Source organism: Tigriopus californicus, chromosome 9, assembly GCF_007210705.1.
Source record: "Tigriopus californicus strain San Diego chromosome 9, Tcal_SD_v2.1, whole genome shotgun sequence".
Lineage (NCBI taxonomy): Eukaryota > Metazoa > Arthropoda > Copepoda > Harpacticoida > Harpacticidae > Tigriopus > Tigriopus californicus.
The window spans coordinates 15116277-15131790 of record NC_081448.1 but is presented as its reverse complement, the minus strand read 5'-3'; the positions used below and the strand labels follow the sequence as shown (position 1 = coordinate 15131790).

Here is a 15514-nt window from a genome sequence, read left to right as displayed (position 1 = left end):
CGTAAGCTATAACTTTTTTTTCTGTAGGCGTCGAACTCAAAATTTACTTAGGGCCTTTCTGTACCTTTTCACGATTTCAAAACTTTGTCCCATGTACGTATCTGTTCCATTTTAATTAAGCGAAACCTCTATTTTCATATCCCTCCTCTTCGAATCCCGTGGCCGTCATCGGCTTTTGCGAATCAAGTAAGGCCATGATATAACTAGATTCCATTTCATTCGTTTTAGTATTCTAAGCAATTGCGGGATTTTTGATGACATTTTTAACATTTATGGCACGATGAAATCGAGGTTGCGCGATCGAATCAATGTCCGTTGGGCGGCTCTCTATTCTGACTGAAAGGAAGAAGCTTTGGCGAGTTTTCAGCCTCGGCGGCCGCCATTCCAGCTGCGTTGTACATGATCGAGGATGAAATGACCAGCGTGGTTCCAATGAGAAACTTGGGTCCCACCGTCATGTTGTCCTCCGTCAAAAGAGAGAACACGGTGCAAATCACGATGGAAACCGAGGTGGCGAAGCCCTTGAGAATGTTATCCGTGTATTTGACCACCACGGCCACCAACAACCCACCTAGAGCCTACAAGTTTTAAAACGTTATTAAAACATCCGAATTTCTCTCGACCTTCAGGGTCCAGACATCATTTTCTTACCTGAAAAAGTATCACAATCCAAGTCAAGGGACCGTACCCTTGGAAGAATCCGAATTCTTTGATGTCGGAACGAGTGTCTTGAGACGCAAACACAGCCAAAAAAGTGAGCGGAAGAGACAGGAATGCTAAAAGCAGCGAAGAATATCTACTCTTTTCATACCCTTGGATTTAGTGTACGCGTATAGAATTTGCCCTACTCAGTTGTAAGTTTCTTGTGATGACGGATTGTTGAGCGCCAGTCTTGACAAGTTTCTCGTAGTAGACGCCGGATATTCCGGATGAGAAGCAAGCGATGCCAATGAAAATCAGACCGTATACGGTTCCGGCATTGTTGTCCACGCCAGAAGACTCCAGGTTCAATGAGGGTGAACTTTTTCCACCATGGAGATTCTCTAACTGGAAAACGCGACCAAGACAAGATTTAGTTGATTCTGACAGCTAGCTGTGGGTGGTTTGGGCGCAACAATGTATTACTTACTTGCACCAAAGCCACGCCCAGGGTGAGAATGACGAGGGCAATCCATTGGTTGCCTCTGAGACGCTTTTTGAGCATGCATGCCATACACAGAGCTGTGGTGAGGATCTTCATTTGATAGGTGATCTAGAATTGAATCATCGTAATTGAACCCTTGCTCAAGCTTTGCGGAATGGGACATTCCAAACATTTTTTCTAATTAAGAGAAAAGGCCTTGCTCCTCATCGCAGGTCTTGGCCTTCTTTGAATTGTGAGCTGTGATTAAGATTATGTACATTTGAAAGGTAACAAAAGGGGTTTCTTTAAAGAATCGCCAAAAACTGCCTAGATCCTCTTGGGTTCTCTGGTAAAATTAGCGCTTACAATATGAGTTTTCCTCGCCGAAAGATGATGACAAGTTTTTTTTTGACATTTTCTTTGTACTATATTTTTTTTAAAAAAAATCAATTACAATCCTGAATGAATGCGGGCGATCTGCACAGAAATGGCCGAGACACGGATAGTATGACCGTAACGTTTCTGCCCCTTGAGAACTGTTTGATTATTAACCAACCTTTTAGATAAGACCTTGAATGCTTCTTGTTCAACAATATCGCTAAATTAAAAAAAAAAAATGAAATTTTTTGATTGTTGGTAGTTTTAGTGCTTGAAACCAACATTAGTTTTTTTCATGACTTTATTACGTTGTTTAAAAAGGCGATGTAGTCTATTGTTTTGATCTTAATTCTCAAAACCGTCTTAAGGACAGCAAGGTTAGCCTTCTTTCTTATGATATTATTAAAATCTGACATTCCCTTATCGCTCTATGCTTTGAATCATGTGCCAATTTGACATTATAGGATATGTCAATCTTGACTTTAAATGTGAAAGCAATCCCTATAATCTACAGTCCCAAAAATAAAGACCCAAAAATTGTTGTTGAACATTTTCAATTTCCCGTCCTTTTAACGGGCTTTAACGGGTACTACAAGATGAGTCAATATCGCACTAAAGATTAAGGTTTGAATTGGAAAAAGGATTTAGACGAAGAAAGACTGACATGTGAACATTAATACATGCATGGTTTTGCTATCCAAGCCCTTGCAATCGAAATAAAATTGACCCTTTGTTTCCCAACAGTATTTTTCAATGCCCAAGCGTGGTATATTTAGAAAGAACCCACAATATGTATACACTTTCAAGTTAAAGAGCTTTAATAGTTGAGTGGTTAATTGGAGTAGCCAATAGAGGCCGACATAGTTCCCCAGAGGGCGTGGATTCGAATCTTGCCTTTGGAAGTCATCCTTATAAGGGAGAAGATGTGGTGCAGTGATTAGCGAAGATTTCTTAGATGTGAGAGTTTACCGGTTTGATGCTCTTCCCCGACCTTTCTCATGGAGACTTTTAAACGCTAACCACGCCTACAGATGGAGAATTAGACTTATATAAACATGACACTGCCTATCGGAAAAAGTATAAGCGCGTTGCTGATGGCTGGCTTCGCTGGCCAGGCGAGACTCAACCCCCCGACCCCACTACCCAAGAACACTTTCACTGACTTTGATCCATTTTACGGTAATATTTCGAAATATTGAATAATGACCCTTTTTCGTTTCGTTTTTTTGTCTTTTTATTTTTCGAAAACAACTTAAAGTCTACTACTATCCATAGAAAACAAAAGAACTAGATTCTTAAGCTCAACAGGAGTCGTACTGGATGAGCAGGTTTTCAGGTCAGCTGACGCTGGTGGTCAAGGGACAACAAGATTTGGTGAAATTTCGTGAAAACAAGATGTTGTGCTTCTTCGAGGAGGCAAGGAATTTACGGATACGATGTAACTAGGTTAGATAAGTTGATCTATTTCGCAACATTAAAATTGATGCTTTCACATGGTTACAATTATAGATAAGACACATAAAACAAGGCATCTGCATTCTTAACATTTAAGGGTTATTGAATGTACTCACTATGGGGTCGCCGCCCTTTTCACTCGCCTGTTCAAAAAAGAAAGCCTGTCTTCCGCCTTATGCTCCCACTGCTGTACTAAACAACATACATACTGCATGTGAATCACTCAGAATGAATTGTGAAGCACCAAAGGACAAAATTGTGTAAACAAAACAATTTTATGACCATTAAAAATGCTTCAAGATACTTCAAAGTGCCGCTGGGTCAGATTGAAACTCGCTTGACGTTGATTGAGCCTGTCAAATCTAGTTTGTGTTCATTCACTCGGTGGCGGTGTTCTCTTGAGATCTATTAAACTCGCTCGGAAGAATTTGGAATAGAAGGACTCAGTTTCCGCTTAGCCTTGATTCAAAATCATGATTCGTAGCAAACATTTTCATTATGTGGATAATACCCTGTTTTGCGAGGGATTGAGTCTCCTAGAGTTGCCCACAACTGTTCCAAAATCTGATGCCAATCACGAGGGCACGCCCATTTACGTGTACAGGTGAGAGTTCTAAAGCAAGTTTCCGGTCTTTTACTACACTTTGCTATTATTTTATACTACCCACGAACTACTAGAAATAGAAGTCCGTGTACAGTCCAATTACCAGGTTTTTCAGCTTCATTTTATGTGAAAAAGTGTACAGAATCGATGACCAAGGTTTGTGCCGAACTGCTGAGCAATGCTCATAATAGTCTGGAAAGAATGAGTTGTTAGTAAATTGGGTGCTAAGAACCAATCAAGAACGGGGACAATCTGTTGCTTTTCTCTTTCCTTCCTTGTTTTACTCATATATGTTGAGATAAAAGCGGAGCATATTGTTTTATGATTTGATAAATCACTTGTCTCAGATTTGATATAAGTTCTACGTATTGTGCGAAATCACTAGTTATCCCTTTTTCCTTGCGGGTTTGAAGCGAAATGATATTTAGTGTCAGATATGCCTCTGAACATGGAGCGTAAAAATTGATTTTGATGAACTTTCGCTTTTTAACATGTGACAGCTGTTTTGATATTGCTCCAACTTTGAGACCGAGATTTCATGAAGGATTAGTGACCTTTGACTAAAAATAAAAAACCTTATTTCATGGAAATGCACCAATTGGGAGCTCAACTGAAGATAGCAACCTTTTTGGAAGTACGGGAGTACAATCCTTGATTAATTGATTGAACGGAATCCATTAAGAAGTTATGTAGAAGAGTTGAAATTATGAATGAGCGTTAAGATATGCTATTCAATTGTAACAAAAGTGGATGCTTCCTCCAATTGCTGTTCCACATGACATTTGATGTGTTTGCATGGTAGATGGAATTAGAGTGCCATTTAAATATCACATTTAGTGAATATAATTAAACAGTCTCACAGCTTATGGCTTTTCCTTTCCATTTCAGTAAACGCCAGATTCTGGATAACATCAAGGCATATCAGGAGGCTTTCGGCGATCGGAAGAATGTGATTGGGTTCTCATTAAAAGTAAGATACCTTGATGTCATGCAAGGACCGGTTTTTATGACCACATGTCCCATTCAACTTGCTTATTCTGGGCAAGTTTACAACATGATCGTATTTTCGTAGGCAAACCCTAATCCGGAAATTTTAAAACTCATCCATCAAGGTGGTTTGAGCGTGGTTGCCGTGTCTGGCTTTGAGGTGAAACTCGCTTTGGAAATCGGGTTCCCTGGTAATCGAATCTATTTCAACGGCAACGGAAAACGTCCTTGGGAAATGGCTTTGGCCCTAGAGAACGGATGTATCATGAATGTGGATTCGGTGTTCAATGCCAAGCAGCTCGTCAAAATTGTTCAAGAAAAGGATACGAGTGTGGAGGTTCTTTTGCGATTGAACATTGAGATCGAGACCAATGTCCATCCGTATTTGAAAACAGGTGGTGGCGATCACTTATTTGTTGATTCTCAATCACACCAGAAAAAGACTTGATGTTTAACTTCTAGCTTCGCAGAAATCCAAATTTGGCATTGTGGACGGCGATTTTCAAGAGACTTTAAAAGTTCTCTTACCCGAAGCTCAGATTAAAGTGATCGGTCTTCATTGACACTTGGGAAGCACCATCGATGATGTCAGTGTCTACACTCAATTGTTCAAGCTTCTGGAGAAGGTTATTGAAGAGAACGCACCAGCCTTAACCAACATTAATCTCGTCAATGTGGGTGGTGGTTTGGGAATAAAATATTACCACGAAGAAAGCAAGGACGTCCCCACCGTCAATGACTTGGCCAATGCACTCCCACACAATTCGCCTTTTGCTATAATGGTGGAGCCAGGGCGATCTCTGGTGGGAAATACTGGGGTTCTCTTGGTGCAAACGATTGGAGTGAAAACCACCACAATGAAGAACTTTATCGTTGTGGATGGGTCCATGACGGAACTTATTCGCCCTGCTCTTTACGATGCCTTTCACAACATATTACCCGTGGTCAAGAAAAAAGGTGGCCAAACCCACCTGGTTGACTTTGTGGGTCCAGTCTGTGAGTCTGGCGACTTCTTGGGCAAGGATCGACAAGTCCGTCTTCCTTCTGAAGGCGACTACTTCGCCGTTATGGATAGTGGCGCTTACTGCATGGCCATGGCTTCGAATTACAATCTGCGAGCTAGACCAGCTGAGATATTGGTGAACGGTGAGAAGTTCCACTTGATCCAGCATCGAGAGACCTATGATCAAGTGGTGAGGAGACTGGGTTACTAACCTGGTAGGTGGCTGGGTCAACATATTGGACGGCGATGAAGAGTAAATTGTTCTGGACCATGTATAAAGATGCGGGGATAAGCAGTTTGGCCGTTTCCCGCCACTTGAGGATTACCTCGGAGTAGAAGTGCCAGAAACTGGGCATCAAACCTTGAAAAATGCAAAGGTTATTTTCTATGCCACAAGGTAATACATGCGTTTGAACCTTGCAAGAAAAGGATAGTATTTACCCTCTTTCCAAGTCAGAACGGAGAAACAGGTGAGAAATTTGACAGCTTCAGCCATGAAGATGGCTGTGGAACTCTGGTAGATTCGCCCATCATTTCCCACCGAAAACTTGGACGCTCTCAATAGTAGAACCGTAAACGAAGTGTTCAAAGTGAGGGTCAGCAATAGCAAGTATTTGAACACTGAAGAATGTGACACCCGGTGAGCCACCATCCTAAACCAAACACAAGATCCCGTCTCCCAAGGCTTATTTATCTCCTTGTGACTCAAAGATTCTTCAGGAGCTTTATTCCCGGGGGAAGGATGCTCCCGATCCGGACCCATTTGAAGCAACAGATATGTGTAGCCCATAATAATTGGTTGTGATTGTAGGACAATCCAGATCTTGACTGACTCATTACCACTAGAGTGCGCCGATCGAGTTGACCAGCGCGCTTGTCCATCTTTTCGATTTGTTACTACGCCAAATAGTTCCCGACAGTTGGGCGGAAAAGGGGTTGGTGCTCACCTGACGACCCCTATTCCAGCGTAGATAAACGGTGGCGTTTCAAATCATGGTCGAAGATAACCCATATCTTAGCCACTGTTTACTTCCTAGACAAGTAGGCCTCAACTTTCTGGCGGTGGGACGGTAGAGACTAAAGGAGTCAGGGATAGATGTTCATGAGACTTTCTCATGTGAACGAGTCGACGGCAACAACCGATTCCAAGAAAGCCGTAAACAAAGCCGACGTCCAGGGTGGACAGGCCCAGTATAATCGTCTGGAGACATGCTTGAACAAGCAGGAGATTGTCATTCTCGTGCGATAACACCATTCTATGCGGTTTAATTGACTCAGTCATGATAGAGCTTTAAGTCAGACTCTACTCGACAAGACTACAACGACGTTAAACTAAAAATGTGACGATGACGACTACATCTGTTTGAACAAACATTTAGCCTTCACGACACAAGAGGGCGAGTGTTTCTCTCCAGGACAGATTCCAAGTCAACTATATCTGTCATTTCTGAGAAAACTGTCATCAGCCCTTCAAGGCCTGGTTTGATTCACGGCCTGAAATCCCTCCTTCTCGTCCCAACGTCCAACCAACCGCTCGGACGTGTTACCATCCGAAGTTACCCTCTCCTTTACTTGCCGGGACGGATTTCCACCCTCACTCCTCTACTTCGTCGGGTGCCTTGGCGTAGATATCTGATCTTTCTGAAAGAGACCCTCTGCTCGGAGCCTGGCGGAACCAACCCGTCGATCAAGGAAACAGTTGGGCAAAACCGTTACGAAACCAGTCCGGCCGGGAAATTACCCTGTTTCAAGCCAGCCAGCCTGCTTCGGCCCGATCCGCCGGGATCGGTTATTCGACGTGACGGTCCGATCTCCTCGGCCGGCTCGGGCGGTCCTGCCTTTGATGAGAGACCAGTCAAAGGAGAGGAAATGGAAGAAGTGGCAGGAAAGAGCTAAAGTTGGAGGTCGTCTGCCTAGACTGCCAGACCTGGGTGGTGATTAGTCTATGCCTGCTTGGACCGCTGGCCAGTCAGTCTGGACAGATAGCAGTGAGGAACAAGGCAGAAGGACAAATTCAAAAATAGAGTAAAGTGCGGAGATTGGAAGTGTGTGGTTGATTCCGATTCACTATGAGTGGTGTCACACCCTCTACGGGTCCTTCCCGGCCCGCTTCGGCCGGGGGATCGCCCTGTATGGGCCTGAATCTCCGGGTCACGGGCTACTGCAATCAAGGCGGCCGGAAATATATGGAAGACGTTTTCAGTGTGGCTTACCAGCAAACCGAGGACGAATTGGACCTCGAATACGCCTTCTTTGGCATATTTGATGGCCATGGAGGCCGAGAGGCTGCGGCCTTTGCCAAGGTACGACTACTGACTATAGGGTAGACGGCCTTGACTGTCTTTGATGGTTGAATTTGCGCCCGTTTGTGAATGGATGCGTAATCTGGATGGGGTTTTGGTTTCAGGAGCATTTGATGGAGTTCATTGTGCGACAGAAGAGCTTCTGGTCTTCGGACGACGAAAGCGTGTTGCGCGCCATTCACGATGGATTCGTCCAAACTCATCAAGCGATGTGGAAAGAATTGGGTAGGTCGGATTAGATGTAATACACGAAACTTGAACGAAACGTTCCAGAATAGGATTGGTCCATTTAGACCCTGCAAATTGAAGGAAAGAGGCAGAAGAAAATTACAGGGTGCAATAGAAGAAAATTACAGGGTGCAATAGAACCCTCCTATGGTCAAAATTGGTCCTTGGTTTTTGTTGTTATTTATTGCTCATCAACCTCGCGTGACGATTAAAGAAGTTGATTGAACTGACCTTCGAATCCCTTTAGAGCTTGTGCCACGGTGTCATGCCCCTGTCAAGCACTTACTGGTAACAAAGAGCTTAATAATGATACTGAGACATACCTTTTAGTTTACCTTTGATTTGAAATAACTGCGCCAACTAACTGATGTTCATTATTTATAGAAAAATGGCCAAAGACAGCCTCTGGACTGCCTAGCACGGCCGGAACTACGGCATCGATTGCTTTCATTCGGCGAGGCAAGATTTACATTGGTCATGTGGGCGATTCAGCCATTGTATTGGGGCAGCAAGATCCCGCCGACCCAAACAATTGGGTAAGCCAACCCCTAACGCGGGATCACAAGCCCGAGTCAGATGAAGAAACCAAGCGAATCGTTCGCTGTGGGGGCAAAGTTATTTCCAAAAGCGGTGTTCCTCGAGTCGTATGGAATAGGCCGAGAACTGGTCACAAGGGTCCGGTTCGTCGCTCCACTCACATCGACGAGATCCCATTTTTGGCCGTGGCCAGGTCCTTGGGCGACCTGTGGAGTTACAATTCAGAAGAGGACGTCTTTGTTGTTTCTCCTGAACCTGATACTTTTGTGTACCCGATTGATATGGACAAGCATAGATGCCTGATCCTTGGGACGGATGGCGCATGGAACATGCTCTCTCCAGCACAGGTAGCTTGAATACCTCATGGCTCACTTTTGGCGAATTTTGAAGTGACGAGCCAAAATTACTTTTATAGGCAGTTCGAATTGTATGCGAGGCTGAAAAATCCAATTCCCAGCACATTCTCAACCCATCACGTCAGTGGATCAATCCTAGTAAGAAATTAGTCGATAAGGCCATCGAACGGTGGAATGGCAACAATCTGAGAGCTGACAATACGAGTGTAGTCACGGTCATGTTAGATCCTCCTGGAACCCCCAAAGCTGAGGTAAGTCTTGAATATGCTAGTGAACTTGTTCACCGGTTGTCCTAGCAAAACTGATTCATTTTCTACGTTCATCTTATAGATATTGATGAGACAGAGAGAGCTTGCTCAGCAGTTGAATGTAGCTGGTAACCCTCTGATTGGTGATACGGCAGCGGCAGGAATCAACAACCAGCAACTCGATGCGAATCGCGGGTCCGTGGCTTTGGTGACCAACACCACACCCGAGGAACCTATGTCAGTGGATCCAACCCCTCCTGAACCCGCAGTCCAACCCACGCCAGCGCCCCCTTCCCATAATCCCGCTATTGCTCCTCAAGTTGTTGCTCCTCCCGCCAACGTTTTGGAGAAAGCGAACTCGACCAAAATCATTTCGAGAAGTCCCAAGTCGAAAGCTCAAGGTCAGAACCTGGTGAATCCACCTCAAACAACCAATAGCTCAAGTCGCCAGCCCGCCATGGTGTCTTCCAACAAAAAAGCCCCGCGAATCATTCACGACTTCCAACGATCGTCCAATGCACGCAAGCCTCTTAATCAGAAATCCACATCCCAGCTTAACAGACTCAGTGATTCCAGAGTCGACAGCACCACCACGAAATCCAGTAGTCAGAACCAGGGTGAGCTCAGCCGCGGGGCTCGCTTTGCGTCCACGGCGTCGCTGCCCAGGGAAGAGGATGCTATTCAGTGCAACGAAATATCTTCTTCGGATGACGATTCACCCGCCGATCCGCTGAAGAAGACACGGGCCCGAAATGCCTCGGCCAAGAAGTTAAGTCGGGAATTGAACAACCTTCAATTGGATAGTCCACTCTTCAGTAACGGAGCAGTGTTGAGCACATCACGGCGAAATCGGCGTCGCACCCGATCCGAGGACAACCACAGCGACGCTGAAAATCTCGAAAGTCAAGATAGGACCAATCGCGAAACCCGTCAATCTGCCACTGCCGATGTGGAGGCACGGTGCCATCAATTAAAAGCGCGAATCAAGAACATTGAGCGCAAAGTGTCCAAGCGAACCGTTCAGCTAACACATGAGGTGCGGAACCTCCAGTCAGATCTTGCAAGTGGGTGGATCTTGCCCACGAGTCGTGGCTCAAGTCCCACTAAAGATCAGCAGTCCCACTTCCTCCGCTCACAACACAGTCCTTCAAAACCGTCACAATCGCAACCCACTCCCCGATCTCTCCGACCAAGAACGCCCACCAAAACGCACAGATCTATAAGCACCCCCTCTTTATCGCTAAGGAAACGCAAACGCTTGCTAGATGCGGCGGAGGGTGCGGCATCTCCCGCGAAATCTCCCAAAACAACCTATGGTACGAGTGGTCGCGTGAAGGGAGCTAAACCTGTGATCACCAGATCAAAGACGGCCCGAGTGTTGACCCTGAAGAAATAGGATATCCTCCGCTTAGAGCAAGATGAAGAGGTCGAGTAGAGCCCAGGATTTATCGGACAACTCGCTCGTCCTTGTGAAGACTGTGATGCACACCCTGACGTATAAAACAACTGCCAGAACACCCATTTCACCCTGATCCATGGACGATCCCGCTTATATTCGAAGAAAATTTGGTCTTTCCAGTGTTTGTTTTGAATGACACGCGCATTCAAATCGATGCTTTATTATGCATACATCTTCTTTCACTCCCATCCCAAACGTATACACTATTGCGCGAAGAACTTGGTTAAGTCGCGATCTTGATCTCATGTAAAAAAGAGGTATAAGAATTAAGAATCATAATATGCCTACCATACTCCTCTCACCATCAATCGTAATGATGAAAATAATGATACGTTAATTTGTAGCAGAATATAAACCAAGGAAAACAAACCCCTTTGTGAGTCATCCTTCGCATCTTTGTCCTATCTAATCTACTCAGTTGTTCGAGGCCGAACGACAAACTTCTCAGTGTGCAGCTAGAGAAATAGAGATAAGGCTACCAATTGACCAAAGCCCTGGCCTGAGAAGCCGAAGCAGAAAATGGAGTCCGTCATTTGGGCCTTGCCGGAGCCGGAACTCGTTCTTGTGGCCTTTGCTGTGTCTCTGGCATTCTCCTGGTGGTCGTATGGCCATACCAAACCGTCTGTGAATCATTTGAAAAGTCTGGACCACCTGATAATTGACAAACAAGCCAAAAAGATTCTCAAAGTGGATGAGCATGTGTACATTGCTTCTGGATATGGCACCACAACATGCGCTCTCATCGAAGGTAGGTTGGAGGAGCAAATCAGTACATGCCCACTAATCCTTTCAATTGAATGTCTGGCAAATGGAGATCGCATTTTCGGTGAACTCATACAGAGTAAGAAACCCAGATGTGACAGACACACTTGTGTTCACCAAGAGCGTGTAAGGCATGACAAGTACGTGCTAAGGAAGTTCAAAAAACAGAGCACATCCTTTGATGACGGTGGTTTGCTCCAAGCTGATGACGTGAGAAGTTAGGTGTTCCTTTCATGGAGATGGAATCCTTAGTGGGGATACTTTTTCTCTGTACTTTGGGAACTGTGTTTGGCAAGCACATTCAAATTAGTTAGGTCCTTCGGTCTTGGTAATAAATGAATCAGAAATAAAGAGTTCCGCCAATTGTGACGGCACTTTGATGCTCACGGTTGATTAAAAGAACAACTCTCTGTCTCTCACATATTATAATTTGAGAAATAATCCAAACTTTCGCTTTCTCAAGCAACGGCACATTTTACTTTTTGAATTGCTTTGATATGATTTGACTTTTTGAATTACAAAGACAAAGTGCGATGGACCGGATGGACCCCACACTCATGCTGGCGTTTCTAAATGTTGTTCCTCTAAAATTGCGGACCATTTGAATCAAAAGTGGTTTAACAACTATTATTGACATTCTGGAGATCGGACTTGGCTACTGCCATTGACGATATGTCTCGATTCTGTAGGAAACGATGGTTGTGTGTTGGTCAATGCGTTGGACAGTTTCGAGTGGGCCATGGAAGCTCGTTCGGCATTCTCCTTCATCACGAAGAAACCGTTAAAGGCCATTATTTTAAGCCGCTTTGACCCCTCATTCGTCAACGGTTTGCCCATTTGGTTGGAAAATGACAGCCCAATGGGCAAACGGAAGGAAAGCCCCCGGATATTCGTTCACGAAGAGTTTCCCAAGGTCATGAACGAACATCTGGCCTTGGCCGTCAAGCAACGCCTGAGCGTCTTCTCTAACATGACCATTTCTGCCGATGGGTGAGTAGTTGATGAGATGTTTGTTGTAGGATTTGGGTTTAAAATGGGGACATGAATCTAAGACCTCTTTTAATGTCCCGAGTTTGAATTCAATTGGTCTCATTTCGTGGTTCAAATTTGGGGACTTTGAAACAACAAGTGCGAGTGCAGCTAAGATTCGAATCTGAGACCCCTGTTAAGTAAAGACCAAATAGGCGGTCAGAGCCTCCTGGCCAAGAATTCATTGGGCTCGAAATTATGACTTCTACTTTCAGACCAAATGTTCCCATTGAGCTCCTGAGAACTTTCCCCTCGGATTTGACAGTCGATATTTGTGGCCTCGCCCTGGAATTGGTCCATTTGGGAGGCTTGGCCAAAGATGAGATTGGACTTTGGTGGCCAGAGCAACGCATTTTCTTCGCCTCCGACTCCATTGGACTGGAAATTCCGGATTTATTTCCAATTCACGGAGGACCTCAGAGGTACCGAGATAAATATAAAATAGACCATGTGTCACCGAGGGTCCAAAGAGCATGACAATGCCGACCAATATTTGGTCAGCCCACCTCATGACGTCAGTGGCCTTTTCCGCTTCAAAAGCTCAAAAGGATCTGCCTGACTCCTCTCAATATGATAAATGGGACCCTCTCTACTACCTTTCAGAGATCCTATGCAATGGATAGAAGGTGTAGAAAAGGTACAAAAGTTGGAACCAGAAGTATTGATCATGAGCCATGCTAGACCCATTTTAGTGCAAGCAGAAATCAAAGAGGTGCTGGAAATTCAACAAGCAGTCATACGATTTCTACACGACCAGACCGTCCGCTATATGAACAAAGGTATTCAATTTTGCAACATGCTTGCACTCTTCCCTGGGTGGGACTGATATTTGTGTCGTTCGCCTTGGCTCAGGTTTGTTCCCAGACCAGATTGTAGAATTGATCAAACTCCCCATCGCATTGGGGAATCATCCTATTATGGCTCTTTCCCAAGTGCCAACCTCATGGATCATACGGGGGCTGTTCAATTACTACATGGGTTGGTTCTCGGGCAAGGCCTCTGAGCTGAATCCCCAATCCCCCAGTGTGGCCAAGACCAAGTGGATCCAACTTTTAGGGGGAGAGCTAAACGTCTTGCAACACGCACAGAGAGCCTTGGCACAGGATGAATTGGAATGGGGTCTGGAACTCATTGAACTTCTTCATGGAGCTAATTCCACGGCTGAGAGTCGAGTGAGTGCTCGTCAGCCAATTGCAGACATTTATGTGGTCTCTTATCGAGCTCAAATCCCGACAGTTCCTCGTTTCTAGGCCATACATAATTCCATAATGGTCCAATTGGCTGCTAGGCCGGGCTTGGCTGCCAAAGAGCGCGAGTTCCTCACTTCCTTGGCAGGTCCCACTCTACGATTTGCTCAAGAGCCGACCAAGTCCTTGATTGCCGAAAATCTGACCTTGAATGAGTGCCACATGATCTTGAGGTCAAGAGTGGATCCCAGCAAATTTCCCACTGGTTTCAACAAGAAGATTAGGATACGCTTCACAGATCATGCAAATCTACCCCTCTTATCTGTTGAGGTACTGTTTGTTGTATATCCACAATGTAGAGCACACACACCAAGTGTTGATTGGCCTTGAAATCTGGGACAATTCTCCTTTTCTCTCCGCAGATTCGAAACTCGGTTGTTGTGATACAGGACGGCTCGAGTGAAGGTCATGCTAACAAAGACTGGCGGCCGGCCTTGTCCGTGGAGCTCGAGCTGAATGCTTGGAAGGTCTTTTGCGTTCATGGAACTTTGGACGAGCGATATCAGGCCTACTACCAGAAAATGGTCGGTCCATATCAGGGCACGAAATAGTGAATAAAAACTGTCGAAACAAGGTTATCCGCCAACGCATCACAAGTTCATTCTCGCCTCGTCGACGTCAGTTTGTACGACCTGTTTTCCTTTGAGAATTTACAGATTTAGTCGATGCTATTTAGATCTTGAGAGTGTAATTGCCATTTACCCAACTCTTTTTTTGCATGAGTCACATCCCATCGTCGACGCTTTTTCACAAACACACGCACATACACACATATGCTGTGCATAAGTAGCAAACTTAACTTATCCTTTGCCATTCATCGTTGCCCGTGTTGCCTTCCTTGAGAAGGTTTCTTTGCCATCCTCGTGGAGGTATGTATGTATCTAGCAGGAACCGCGTCTCTGAAGGGTTCACGAGGGCGCCAGGACTCTAGGAGACACGCACGCACCCGAAATGAGATAACGAGAACCGCAGATTCCAAGGGAACCAAATCCTCTTGTTTCCTCCATTCTTGGGATGGTTTGGTTGAGGTTGGCAGAGTATTCCGAACCAGAAATGATTTTAGTGGCCAGAATTGATGGTAATGTACTTTACCTCGTAAAGTTCCAAATTTTGCACACTCGTCAGGCCATTTTTGCAGGCGTGCGGTGTGCAAGGGGACTGGCGGGACTGGCCCTCATGTGTGCCCGATTCGCGGGCGAGCCTGAGTTAGGCCTGCTTGACTGAGCGCGCTCTTTCGGGGTCCAAAGTAGGCATGGAAAAAGAGGAGGAGAAGGAGAAGAAGTTCAGTTTTAATGAGTCCGAGCACGAGAACCGGTCTCCATTGCTCGTGTTCCTCATTTTTGGAGCTCTATTGGAACTTGGTGTTGTGTTTGATATCAGGACAGACACATACACAAGTGTTTTCAGACATACAACACAGCCATTGGTGTCCTTGGGAGGGTAAACAAGTGTCTAAGTGAAAGTCATTCTGAGGCCTACGATGAAATGGTGATGATTGGTGCAGTGTTTCTTTAAATCTTTCCATTTCGCTCAATAAAAAAGGTAAGCTCATCCAGCAATTAGAAACTGTCAAGCATGATGATGAGCTCTCAGAACTAAACGAATAAAAATGTCGTCATCTTCGTCATCAACTCATCATCATCATCATTCTGAATTTCACATTTCAATCTTTCAAAGTTTTCTAAACTACTGTACAAGAGCACCTACCTTCTTGACTTTAGCGGGATTTTAGCTTCTCGAGAGTGACTGAGTGAGCTAGTGTAGTATGTAGTATGTAGTATGTAGTCTGTGTCTG

The 15514-nt window shown here is 44.9% G+C and overlaps 5 protein-coding genes across 5 annotated transcripts in view; 4 read left to right on the top strand and 1 right to left on the bottom strand.

Moving 5' to 3' along the window:
- Positions 1-213: 213 nt before the first annotated feature.
- On the bottom strand, positions 214-7076 carry LOC131887258 (UDP-N-acetylglucosamine transporter-like). Its single transcript, XM_059235811.1, has 6 exons — positions 5992-7076; positions 5763-5911; positions 1130-1252; positions 849-1047; positions 652-776; positions 214-578 (listed from the first exon to the last, which is right to left on the bottom strand). Exons 1-6 carry the CDS (start codon positions 6338-6340, stop codon positions 306-308), a joined length of 1218 nt encoding a protein of 405 aa, XP_059091794.1. The 5' UTR covers positions 6341-7076; the 3' UTR covers positions 214-305.
- On the top strand, positions 1046-5951 carry LOC131887259 (uncharacterized). Its single transcript, XM_059235813.1, is given in 4 exon segments — positions 1046-1226; positions 4449-4530; positions 4633-4942; positions 5010-5951. Coding segments are annotated over 4 exon segments (1164 nt in total). The 5' UTR covers positions 1046-1206; the 3' UTR covers positions 5762-5951.
- A 354-nt stretch (positions 7077-7430) lies between the features above and the next one.
- Positions 7431-10869, top strand: LOC131887256 (protein phosphatase 1D-like). The gene is made up of 5 exons (XM_059235809.1): positions 7431-7853; positions 7958-8078; positions 8466-8965; positions 9034-9225; positions 9305-10869. The coding sequence occupies exons 1-5, from the start codon at positions 7620-7622 to the stop codon at positions 10616-10618; spliced, it is 2361 nt and encodes a 786-aa protein (XP_059091792.1). The 5' UTR covers positions 7431-7619; the 3' UTR covers positions 10619-10869.
- Positions 10870-11140: 271 nt separating this feature from the next.
- Positions 11141-14297, top strand: LOC131887257 (linear primary-alkylsulfatase-like). The gene is made up of 7 exons (XM_059235810.1): positions 11141-11429; positions 12133-12433; positions 12688-12894; positions 13076-13251; positions 13325-13644; positions 13723-13989; positions 14082-14297. The coding sequence occupies exons 1-7, from the start codon at positions 11201-11203 to the stop codon at positions 14268-14270; spliced, it is 1689 nt and encodes a 562-aa protein (XP_059091793.1). The 5' UTR covers positions 11141-11200; the 3' UTR covers positions 14271-14297.
- A 660-nt stretch (positions 14298-14957) lies between these two features.
- LOC131887254 (GAS2-like protein pickled eggs) overlaps positions 14958-15514 on the top strand; it is a 48305-nt gene continuing 47748 nt past the window's right edge. Inside the window, 1 exon segment of the mRNA XM_059235808.1 lies at positions 14958-15261. The gene's annotated coding sequence lies outside the window, so the exon portion shown is untranslated.

Coding starts and splice junctions, on each gene's coding strand:
- LOC131887258 (XM_059235811.1), bottom strand. CDS start 6,340: ATGGGCTACACATATCTGTTGCTTCAAATGGGTCCGGATCGGGAGCAT. Junction 1,253..5,762: donor TTGACCCAGCCACCTACCAG/GTTAGTAACCCA, acceptor ATTCAATTCTAG/ATCACCTATCAAATGAAGAT. Junction 1,048..1,129: donor TGGGCGTGGCTTTGGTGCAA/GTAAGTAATACA, acceptor CGCGTTTTCCAG/TTAGAGAATCTCCATGGTGG.
- LOC131887256 (XM_059235809.1), top strand. CDS start 7,620: ATGAGTGGTGTCACACCCTCTACGGGTCCTTCCCGGCCCGCTTCGGCC. Junction 7,854..7,957: donor AGGCTGCGGCCTTTGCCAAG/GTACGACTACTG, acceptor TTTTGGTTTCAG/GAGCATTTGATGGAGTTCAT. Junction 9,226..9,304: donor CTGGAACCCCCAAAGCTGAG/GTAAGTCTTGAA, acceptor TTCATCTTATAG/ATATTGATGAGACAGAGAGA.
- LOC131887257 (XM_059235810.1), top strand. CDS start 11,201: ATGGAGTCCGTCATTTGGGCCTTGCCGGAGCCGGAACTCGTTCTTGTG. Junction 12,895..13,075: donor ATTCACGGAGGACCTCAGAG/GTACCGAGATAA, acceptor ACTACCTTTCAG/AGATCCTATGCAATGGATAG. Junction 13,252..13,324: donor CGTCCGCTATATGAACAAAG/GTATTCAATTTT, acceptor GCCTTGGCTCAG/GTTTGTTCCCAGACCAGATT.